At 33.9% G+C, this 12,101-nt stretch overlaps 1 protein-coding gene across 2 annotated transcripts in view; it reads left to right on the top strand.

Annotated features, from left to right (window-relative positions):
• Window positions 1-12,101, top strand: part of SMARCA5 (SWI/SNF related, matrix associated, actin dependent regulator of chromatin, subfamily a, member 5) — a 39,203-nt gene that overhangs the window by 25,454 nt on the left and 1,648 nt on the right. For both annotated transcript variants that reach the window (XM_040626336.1, XM_008685567.2), the window contains 12 exons: window positions 954-1,075; window positions 1,157-1,309; window positions 2,514-2,646; window positions 5,131-5,279; window positions 5,479-5,598; window positions 6,431-6,541; window positions 7,083-7,196; window positions 7,378-7,500; window positions 8,250-8,382; window positions 8,973-9,091; window positions 9,475-9,687; window positions 11,618-11,725. In XM_040626336.1, coding sequence (XP_040482270.1) covers window positions 954-1,075; window positions 1,157-1,309; window positions 2,514-2,646; window positions 5,131-5,279; window positions 5,479-5,598; window positions 6,431-6,541; window positions 7,083-7,196; window positions 7,378-7,500; window positions 8,250-8,382; window positions 8,973-9,091; window positions 9,475-9,687; window positions 11,618-11,725 — 1,598 coding nt within the window. The remainder of the gene's footprint in view (window positions 1-953; window positions 1,076-1,156; window positions 1,310-2,513; window positions 2,647-5,130; window positions 5,280-5,478; window positions 5,599-6,430; window positions 6,542-7,082; window positions 7,197-7,377; window positions 7,501-8,249; window positions 8,383-8,972; window positions 9,092-9,474; window positions 9,688-11,617; window positions 11,726-12,101) is intronic.

Raw genomic sequence — 12,101 nt, forward strand, 5'->3', positions numbered from 1 at the left:
TCAGATTTCAAATTTTACCATTTGTGTTTCTCTTGCGTGTTTTGGTTAAGAATGACTTTTGTACCAGTCGCCTCTAGGATATTGACTGTCAACCTTCTAAGAGTTATCAGTGAATTGGTTTACTTTTTTTCTTGCTCTTACACCTTTTTATGGAAATACATTTTCTAAAATCCTGGAGAGCTAAGTAGTGAAGGATTGAATTGGTGGAAAGGAATAGCAAGAACTTGGTAGAAATACTCAGATATTAATGAAAGCTATATTAAACTCTGCAAGGAAAATGGAGACTATTGAGTATCCTTAGGCATCTCGGGTACAAGAAGGTGAGACACCAGCAGATTATCAGTCTCAGCTTCCAAGACAAGATAATTTCATAATCTTTACTTTTTTTATAATTGCTTCTTGGTCTTCATGCATTCTGCTCTGAAGGCATTGCGCAGCTGGCTGAAGAAATGGAAGGGAGTTGAATAACTTGAATCATGGCATAAGTGAAAGATGACCATGTAGATGTGAGGCCACATTTATGTTATGGTCTTTCAGTCTGGAATTGGGTCTTCAGAACTGGAATGAGATGGGTTTTGGGTGTGTGTTGGAGGATGTTCAGGGCCATACACATGGGAGAATTGCAGTGGTGGGGAGGGGGGTGGAAAGTTATTTTTAAATGTATGTGGAATAAAAAGAATGATTCAGCCTACAGACAGACCCAGGCCAGAACAAATACCCTTTTCCGTTTACCTTAGTGTGTTGTACAGATACTGCCCTTTTCTGTTTTTGTCACTATGGGAAAGATGGGGAGAATGATTTGGATAAATAAATAAAGTTTTTTTCTTAAAACCAGCTAGGTAACTTGGAATTAAGGGGTAAATGGTTAGTCTTAGTTTTGATTAGCCTTAAATTTTTAAATACTTTTTTTACTTTTGAAGCTTCTGAAAATGAGCTGTTCTATTTGCTAACAGGTTCACGAGTACTAATCTTCAGTCAGATGACAAGGGTATTGGATATTTTGGAAGATTATTGCATGTGGAGAAATTACGAGTACTGTAGATTGGATGGTCAGACACCCCATGATGAGAGACAAGTGAGTTTAATCCAGGAAGGGAAGGTAGAAAATTGTCAGATAAAATAATTTTCTGACATTTGTTTTATTTTATATCTATAGGAGTCCATCAATGCATACAATGAGCCAAACAGCACAAAGTTTGTTTTCATGTTAAGTACACGTGCTGGTGGTCTTGGCATTAATCTTGCTACTGCTGATGTAGTAATTTTGTATGATTCAGATTGGAATCCTCAAGTAGATCTCCAGGCTATGGTAAGAGATAACAGTAGATATATTCTTAATATTTTTTTGGAGCTTAATATTTTCATAGAGCAAGTTAATGGTCTGCAAATGTCAGTGACTTAACCCAGTAAAATTTTTTCTCTGATGTAATAATTCAGAGAGGGTGTTTTCTAGGTAATCTCACATCTAAAGCAGGATATCTCTATCTCACAGCTTTGCCATATCTTAGGACCTTGGAATCTAGCTATATTCGTGTATGCTGATGGCAGAAGTGGGGATAGAGTTGAGGATTGCGTAGGAAATTTTTTATGGGTCAGACGTGAAAGTGTCCCCACAATCATTGGCCAGCACTCAATCACATAGCATAACTGCAAGAGAGTTGGTAAATTATAGTATAGTTGTGAAAATTTATATATGATTTAGGTGGAAATGCAATTTGAATTTAAATCTAAGAAAAATAGGGGGCGCCTGGGTGGCACAGCGGTTAAGCGTCTGCCTTCGGCTCAGGGCGTGATCTTGGCGTTATGGGATCGAGCCCCACATCAGGCTCCTCTGCTATGAGCCTGCTTCTTCCTCTCCCACTCCCCCTACTTGTGTTCCCTCTCTCGCTGGCTGTCTCTATCTCTGTCAAATAAATAATAAAAATAAAAAAAAAATCAAAAAAATAGATTTTAAAAAAAACTTTTATCATCCAACTTAATTATGATTTTGTCTGTCTTATTTGGAGACATGTGAATTTTATTTATTATTTACTTATTTTTAAGATTTTGTTAACGTGAGAGAGGGTGGGGGTGGGGGAGGAGCAGAGGGGAGAGGGACAAGCAGACTCCACACTTGGTGTGGAGTGGAGTCTGACGCAGGGGTTCGGTCTTAGGACCCTGAGGTCATGACCTGAGTGGAAATCAAGAGTTGGGCGCCCCTGGAGACATGTGAATTTTATATCAGTGTAACCTTGTAAAAGTAACCAGATAGTTTCTCATGGATTCAGCATCTGTTGTGTTTCATACCTCCTAAAAGTTTTTCTTGTGAGATAACCAATTAATTTGATTTGAAACGGAGATACTTTGAGAAACTAAGAGATACTAATCTAATACAAAATTCTTTTTAGAATAGTTTTGTTACATTAAAAACTTTAACACTTGAGAATATTTTAATTTTGCTTTTCAGTATACATAGTCAAATGTTATTTATGTAATTTTTAACTGTATTCAAAGTAACATGGTAATTTGCCTAGGACCGAGCACATAGAATTGGACAAACGAAGACCGTCAGAGTGTTCCGCTTTATAACTGATAACACTGTGGAAGAAAGAATAGTGGAACGTGCTGAGATGAAACTCAGACTGGATTCAATAGTCATTCAACAAGGTGAGCCTTAGAACTTTAAAAAATTTACCAAGTTGGATTAACAAATGTTTTTTTCCTAGATTTTTTAGGGGTTCTTGTTACTGAGCATCTATGGAATCAAGCTGGCAGCCTGAACGATATTTATATTCCAGAAAATAGTAAGCTTTAGTTTTAATAAGAGGATAGGTATGGGCTCAGGAAGGTTGAAGTTTGCATATTGGCTTTGCCAATTAGCAGTTCTTTTATACCATCCAAGTCTGTTTCCTCATCTGTTAAATGGGGAAAGAGAATTAAAGTTTAGTATTTTTAAGGATTACAGGGGAAAATGTATATAAAATACCCAGCATTCAGTGTGGTACATATTAAATAGAGCTGTGGTGAGTATAATTTACATGTACTAAAAAGCATTCTATTAATTATTCTGGTAAAATGAAGAAATAAAAATGAAACTCAAAGAATCTGATGTTATTTTTTTTTTTAGTCTGCAGCTATTTTCTGAACAGCCACCAGATGCCAGGCATTGTTCTTAGTGCTGAGAATACAATGGTGAAAGAAAGCAACAAGTGTTCTTACTCTCATGGAGTTTACAATTTAGTGAGAGGGAGACCCAGTATAAACATGTAAATAGGACTAGAGGGTGAGAGTGGGACTCCTCGATAACCTTGGGCTCATACTGGTTTCTTTCATTCTCAAATTTGCATTATAAGCATGCACTTCTTATCAGTCTATAAAGAGATAGATACACTGTTAATATTGTTCGCTGATGATTCCTGATTGTGTGACTTCATTTTGTTAACTGGCTTTTAATTTCCAGGTAAGTAAGGGAATGTTACGTTTCTTTCATATTCTATTAATGCCAACCATAGTGTTAGCCACATCTCTGAATTTGTGAAGACAATAAATGATGGCTTATTATTAGTTGTTTTTATTGATAATTACTTACTATCAAGTGCTTACTTTGTGCCAAGCCAGGTGCTAAATACTTCGCATCCATTATCTCCTTTAGTCTTCATGCCAGCTTGAGGTTGGCATGAGAAGTAGAGGCAAGTCACTTGTTTACTGTTCATGTAGCTAGGAAGTGAGTCATCTAAGACTAAGAAATATATTAACTTACTAGAGTGAAGTGTTTACTTAGGAAAGTCTCTGGAGCCTGCCAAACAGTAAGGTTTCTCATGGTAATGTAATGGCTAGTTCTTTTCCCCCTCAAATTCTTCATCCGTGTTTTTAGAAAAACATCTGCCTTCTAGTATTTTTAATTATTCTCATCTGTGAAACAGTTTTTAAAAAAAGAATGAAAATTAATTTATAATCAACTTAGAAAAGCTGTTTGAGTTTTTTTACTTAGTTTTTTGGTTTTGGGGGGCAAATTTTAGAGTGAAATTTTGTGCTAATAGCTTTGTAAGCATTAGTCAGATAGCAAGCCTTAGGTGTATACCGTTGTATTACTGTCTGCGAACTAAGGCATGTAATTTAAAATAATGAGAAATCATAGAACTGCTTTAAGTCTGAATCCCCCCCCCCCCGCCGTCCAATGGGAAGTAGTTTCAATAAGACTGAGGACATTTTGGTAGCAGTGAGATAGTTTTCAAACCAAAGAAACATGTTCTGAAGATAAATCCTAACTTTGAGAGTCATAGATGTTGGTGGATTCTGTTAGGGATCCAAAGCCATGATACACAAATTTAAGATCCAAGAGAACAACTTGGGTCTTTATCCACTTATTCATTACAAGTTGGTTGGAATACAAAAATTGAAGTTTTATGTTAAGTATATGTGAATGGCCCTTTAGGGTAGAGATAATTCTTTATGGTATTTTGGTTTGTTTTGATTCCTCCATTTTTGAAAACAAATTACAGGGTTGGCCAGATTCCTATCAATTGAAGATCTTACTTTTCTTAGGTTGAATGTCTTCTATGATCAAAATAAGCTTTCAAGAGTTTCAGTTCTTAAGATTAGTAAATTTTCAGAAATTGATATATATTTCAGTCCTTAGCTAAAGCTTGGTAATATGAGGGTTTTTTTGTACTTCCTTAGATAAAGCTTGGTAATGTGAAGGTTTTTTTGTACTTCAGCTTTTTGTTTCGTTTTGTTTTTTGTACTTCACTTTTCTAAGAAAAAGCTGATGGAGTATTAGTATTAATGTCTGTCTGCTTATCAGAAACTTCTTGTCTTTATAATCTCATCTGTTGATACTTTAAAAAATCTGAATTTTTATTTTCAAGTATCCCAGCTTGCTATTATTCAGCCCATACAAGAATACATTTTATTGAGATGGTGTACAGTAGGCTTCATTATGTGTAATAGATTAACTTTAGAATATTTCAAAGCTTACAACTAAGAATCTGGCATTGTTTTATGTGAAAATGAAAATTATCAGAAGTAAATAAATAATTGATGCTTGAGGCAAAATACATGGTATTACATCTGACATTTAAAATTCCAAGTTTTCAGTAAAACACAGTTTGCTCGATTAACATTATACAACACTTTTTTTTTTCCCCCCAGGAAGGCTTGTGGATCAGAATCTGAACAAAATTGGGAAAGATGAAATGCTTCAAATGATTAGACATGGGGCAACACATGTATTTGCTTCAAAAGAAAGTGAGATTACTGATGAGGATATTGATGGTATTTTGGAAAGAGGTGCAAAGAAGGTGAGGAATAGTTAAAAGATAATGTTTTTAATATGTAAAATGTTTTAAATCAGAAGTGTTTGAGGAAATACTTGTTATGTGAACCAAAAAAAAGCAGCTTTTGTGTACTGCAAAGCCTAACTTACTTTAACTACAGTTCTCAAGTTTATTTATTTATTTTTTAATTCTCAATCTAATAAATTGTTTTTTTTCCCCATAGACTGCAGAGATGAATGAAAAGCTCTCCAAGATGGGTGAAAGCTCACTTAGAAACTTTACAATGGATACAGAGTCGAGTGTTTATAACTTTGAAGGAGAGGATTATAGAGAAAAGCAAAAGGTAATTTTAGAAAGACATTTTGGTTACTCGAAGACTTTATTTTACTTGAAACTTGGAATTTTAAGTGTTGGGTGTAATGCCTTGTAAATTTGTCTCAAAGCAGTCATTTCTGTAAACTCACATCTAAATTATTTTCATTTTTACATGTAGTGTCAGATTTTCAGTTGGTAAACTGAAATGTTTTCAGAATTTATGTAATGAGGCTTACTGTATACATTTGTAGTTGAAATATAGTGTGGGGTGATTATAATAATTTGGAATCTTTGAAAATTAAAATGAGTGGCAAAAAATTGTCATAACCTTCCTAGATTTTTTTAAAAACAGAATTGACTGGTAATAGAGGGGGAATGCTTCCTAATTTCTTAAGTAATATTTGTTAGTATGTAGAGAAATTAGAAAATACCTACAAGTTGGAAGAAAAAAAATAGTTTTACTCAACGTTTTTTTCTGTTAACATTTAGGCTTTTGTATAACCTCTGAATTTTTTCTAGGCTAAATACATACCTATATTTTCCTCCTAGTTTGGGTTATAGCATATATTCTGTAGGTTTCTCCCCCACACCTGCCACAGGATAGAATGTTTTCCATTTGGTCAAGAAATACTCAAGTATATCTATGCTATTCACTAGACACGGTCCTATGTATTAATTACATAGTTTTGAGCAAAGTAGCATAGTCTATCCTCGTAGAGCTTATAGTCCAGGATTTTATGAGTATCTTACTATTTACAAACAACAGTTGTAATGATGTGCACAGTATGAGTTGCGTTCATCTAAGATTTGCAACTGTAAATAATTGAAGTTGGTGATATGAATTGTTTCCCATATGCTAGATTGCATTCACAGAGTGGATTGAACCACCTAAACGAGAAAGAAAGGCCAACTATGCTGTCGATGCCTATTTCAGGGAAGCTCTTCGTGTCAGTGAACCTAAAGCACCCAAGGTAAGTTGATAGAGCAATAAAATATCCACAAATACCAGAAATGTAGTAAATTTTTTTCTTATATGTATATATATTTTTAAGATTTTAATTTTTTAAAATATATTTGTCTATGAGAGAGGGAGAGAGAGCACACAAGCAGGGGGAGTGGCAGGCAGAAGGAGAAGCTGGCTCCCGCCTAAGCGAGGAGCCCTATGTGGAACTCGATCCCAGGATCCTGGGATCATGGCCTGAGTTGAAGGCAGACGCTTAGCGAACTGAGCCACCCAGGCGTCCCTTTTTTTGTTATATTCTTACAGTTAAATCAGATAGAGAATTAGAATCTTTTGTGGCTTCTTCCAGTGTATGTCTTTCACTTTCTGTTAAAAAGTTTTCTAAAAATTAGTTGTGAACCTGTGCATTTAAAGTTTGATTAATGTTCATTATTAATGGTAGATTCAGTTGCTTGGAGAATTGGCCATTATAGTTTATGGAAAAGGGAAGAATACAATTAATCAAAGCAAAACAATTTCTTTTTTATGGATGATATTGTTTTTCTCTCTAGGCTCCTCGACCTCCAAAACAACCTAATGTTCAGGATTTCCAGTTCTTTCCTCCACGTTTATTTGAATTACTGGAAAAAGAAATTCTCTATTACAGAAAAACTATTGGGTACAAGGTAATGTAAAGAACATTGCTCATAACTAATCTGGTTGGTTTTTAATTTAATAAATGGAGGATATATAAGTATTTTTTTCATGGTTGGATTAAAATGTGTAAAATATCATTTGGTTAAGAATTTAGTTCATCACATACTTTTCTAAAATCTGATGGATGACATAAAAAAATATATTTTTTAGGTGCCTCGAAATCCTGACCTACCAAATGCAGCACAGGCACAAAAAGAAGAACAGCTTAAAATTGATGAAGCTGAACCCCTTAATGATGAAGAGTTAGAAGAAAAAGAGAAGCTTCTAACACAAGTATATAGAGTCTTTATTCAACATAAAATTTAGTAACCGTTACTTTTGTTAAGCTGCTGTGCTTAGGTCATGTTGGGGTATATAAAGAAGTACAAGTTTTTTCTTTCAAAAATGCAGTAACTGGAAATGATAAAGCATGAGCATATGGGTGCACACTACATTTTCTTTGTCACTAGTTGTTGAGGTAGTTGAGAAGAGTATGTATTTGCACCAGTCTTGGAGTGGATATCCTTTTGATTACCTTTCTTCTGATATTCATTTTCTTTTCCTTTGAATCTTCCACATTGGAACAGTATTAAGTTACTCTTCTCAATTACAAGTCTTATTTGGTACTCTTGTTTAACAACCTTTATGGTTTAATCAGGGTCTTTTAGAATCTGGCCTTAACCTATTTTTGAAGCTTCGTTTTTCTTCCATTTTTCTGCTTGATACATCTTTGCTCTTTAGTCTTACGCTTATTGCTCTTTGAAAACTCCTGGTGATCCTTCAGAGTTCAGCAAAAATGTTACTTTTTCGTGCAGCATTCCTTACTCTCTCCCACTGAAATTTAATTGCTTGATTATGTAAACAGTATGTGATGTATTGCTAAAAATGCATGTCTAGATGTATGAAAAGTTACTACTTTAAAAGAACTTAAAACCTAGGAGTAATTGAAAATTTTCTGATACTTTAGAAATATTGGTAAGTGTAATAGCAATCTTATCCATGTTCAGTGTGCTGTTAAATGTTTTGTTTCCATTGCCTTGAAGGGATTTACCAATTGGAATAAGAGAGATTTTAACCAGTTTATCAAAGCTAATGAGAAGTGGGGTCGTGATGATATTGAAAATATAGCAAGAGAAGTAGAAGGAAAAACTCCAGAAGAAGTTATTGAGTACTCAGGTAATTCTTTTATTATTTTAATAGATACAAGAATGTTCTCAGGTTTTTGGAGAGCTATTGAGTTCAGATTTTAATATTCTGAATTATGTTTTGATAAGCTAAATGTTGCCACAACTTTTAGGGCCTTATTTTTTGTGTTTTTAAAAAACTGAGTTGGAAAATGTCCTTTTTAAAATGGCATAGTTAACTTTTTTTTTTTTTTTTTTTACCATAGCTAACTAGCTATTGCTAAGAAAATAAGAATAGGTCACTAACAATTGTGCTTTCATTTTTCCTCTCTGTGACTGCTTACGCGCTCTGTGCCTGTGTTTCCTGAAATCCGTTGGATTGTCAGATGAAGAGGTGTAGTTGTGCTGCGATGAGTGTGCTTAGAGTTCAAGAATAGAATTTAAGAGTCGGGAGATACTTACATTATCCAGTTCATCTCATTTTTTTTTTTTTTTACAGTTAAGAAAAATTATTGACTGACTTTGTAGTATTAGATGTGAGAAAAATGGAAACATTTAATTGTTTGCAAATAATTTATGATAAGTTATTTATATTTTTTCCCCCTTCCTCCACCTGTCCCATCTGTCCAACTTTTTTATCAGCTGTATTCTGGGAAAGATGCAATGAACTCCAGGACATAGAGAAGATTATGGCTCAGATCGAAAGGGGAGAAGCAAGAATTCAAAGAAGAATTAGTATCAAAAAAGCACTTGACACGAAGGTACTTTGTGTATTAATAAGTATGGTAGTGATGTAACTTCTTAAAAGGAAATGAAATGGTGGTCTAAAATAATTTTCTTCAAAGAATAATATTCAAATGTTACAGGTATATTCTCAACAGAATTTACCTTAGTACTTCAGTTGATGTATCTGGGTCAGAGTCCCTATGATTAGCTCTTTCCTACAAAGTCTGAGCCTGTATTTCTCTTTAGAATAGTAGAGACTCTGAAATTGTTTCACAGCAAAGCTTATAACGTAATTGAGGTGCTTTGGATAGAAAATTCCGATTTGGAATGAAACATTGTTAGCTCATCTTATTTAAAGCTAAGTGTGGAATACAGATCATATAGGATTTATGTTTTATATAAAATCTGACTTTGATAGATTGGACGGTACAAAGCACCTTTTCATCAGCTGAGAATATCATATGGTACTAACAAAGGAAAAAACTACACTGAAGAAGAGGATCGTTTCTTAATCTGTATGCTTCACAAACTTGGATTCGACAAAGAAAACGTTTATGATGAATTACGACAGTGTATCCGCAACTCTCCTCAGTTCAGATTTGACTGGTTTCTTAAGTCCAGAACTGCAATGGTGAGTCCCTTGCACCTTTCTGTGTAATGTAGCAACAGTTTAGAGTAAGTATTGCTTAATATTCTTTAAGGTAAGTAAGGTAACTCATGAAGAGAAAATTGTGGTTTCACTCCATCTTTGGAGTACATGTTTGTTACAATAATGTAAGTATCTTGGGTTAAATCAGTTCCTTAGAAAACAGTTCTCATCTACAGTTAAAAACCTAATATCATGGATAACTTAAGAAATTTCTTGGTTCCATCTGCTTTTAATATCACATATCTTTTAACATCACCACATAGGATAAAGACTAGTTTTTTATATTTTATTTAGGTTGTAAATAGGAAACATCACCCTCAGTTTCACCTTCTGAATGTGATGATCATAATTTAAAACTTGTATTTTTCAATTTCAGATACTTTTGGTTTTATAAATGAATATATTTCTATAAAGCAAGAACTCATTCAGGCATCTGCCCATCTGGATTGTTTTAGATTGATGTAGTAAAACACTTTATTCTCAATACCAGGGTGTTTCTGATAAGCAAGTTGCATTCCTAAGGACCTAAAAAGTTACAATTCAGGAAAGTTTAGCTTTGATGAATTGCCCTTTTTAAATGCATTTTACCATTTTGAAGCTTTTAACTTCCATCTTGTGTTCTTTAGGATAATAATGTCCCAAATGTTCTGTAGTCTTAAGTTTGGGATATACTGTAGGGTAAGCAAAGTTTAAACATTTTATATAGGGAGATTTCTCTCGGTGTATTTAAAGTATGTTGTCACTCTTCAAGACGGGGTACAGTGCAGTCTTCTCATGTTTGACCACTGAAGGATTTTTCACTAAACATTAACAGTGGCTACTGTTTTGTGTATCTGTGTTTGGGAAATGTTGCACTATAAATGCATTATAAATAAAACTTGAGGAAAGTCCGATTCAGTTGCTACAGCTCTGTCTGCTGTCTTTAAGGGGGAACAATTTATATAGTTAATAAGAATGATTTTGTAGTTAGTGAAACAAAATGCAGCATCATGTTGATTTACCAGTATAATACCATGGTCTAAAACTTGTTTCATGTTATGATTGTATGTGTATGGCCCCTTCTTATAAATACTCTTGCCTTAGAGCCAAGAGTATTCAGACCTTACCACATCTGTACCACATTCTGGCATGTGTGCCTCAGTTCACCTGTTAAATATAGAAATTTAATGTAGTTTATTACCATCTATCTCTAGATTATATTGCAAATATTTCTAAACCTTGTATGGTACATCGTATAACAGTATTTTTAAATGATTTTGTGGTTGTGTAGTATCACTTTTTACAAGAAAACTATTTTGCTTATTAAGTAGTCAGCAATGATGCAGATGGACTTTGTTTTCTTCAGGGTTATGTACTACTGCTACACTACACTGATACGACCTCTACGAAGGATTTTAGATTGCTAGAGAGATATGATGTAGATATCATAAACTTCCATGGCTATTTTTCCAAAATTGGGAAAGGTGGCATTGGGTACACTGATGACCATAATTCTAGTTACCTGTGCTTTTAAGGGAAAGAAGATGTACACTTATTAAAGTTCTGGTTTATTTTGACCCTGAAATAGGTGCATTTATATTATAGTTTTGGATATATAGGCTAGTTCTCAGGCATAGATACTAAGTAGCAGTGTAGCATATATTATGTTTATTTTCAGTGCTTGCATTTCTAAGGGAAGGAAGGATTTAAGACAACAGTATGATTTTAAATAATGAAGTAAAAACATTGATATCTTTATCCTCATAGCATGGATGAAAATCAGTTCTTTTGGCTGTTTTAGATTTTATCTATGGGGTCATGTATAATTACGTATTACACTATTAAAATGTTACAATTTAAAAACCTAGGTATCATGAAAACTTGTAGAGGGAAAAATATATGTTTACCATATAAATTTATGTTTACAATTCAGGAGCTCCAGAGAAGGTGTAACACCTTAATTACCTTGATTGAAAGAGAAAACATGGAACTAGAAGAAAAGGAGAAGGCAGAGAAAAAGAAGAGAGGACCAAAACCTTCAGTAAGTATTCATGAATATGCAGATATTTTCTTGGAAGACTTGTCTTCGTAAGAATTTGAACATTACTTGGCTATCATTGACATGTTAGTCTTTTTTTGTAAATACAGCCTTGCATTGCTTTTGATTGCTTTGTGTAGGGAATATCACATTATGATGGTATTCCATAATTTGGGGATTCATGAAAATCTGGGAAGGTATGTCTTGTGAATGCCAAGAGCCTACCCTTGACCTTGGGAGTACAAGGTATAATTTTAGAATATATAAAGAAATATTAGGAAAGCAGTGGCTTTACAGCCTTTACTAACTTCTAAGATTTAGTTTAGTGTTCCAGTGATATCTTAGCAATGTAAAAACAGATGTTTTAAGAGGAAAAAAA

The sequence above is a fragment of the Ursus maritimus genome, unplaced genomic scaffold, assembly GCF_017311325.1.
Source record: "Ursus maritimus isolate PB19 unplaced genomic scaffold, ASM1731132v1 scaffold_11, whole genome shotgun sequence".
NCBI lineage: Eukaryota > Metazoa > Chordata > Mammalia > Carnivora > Ursidae > Ursus > Ursus maritimus.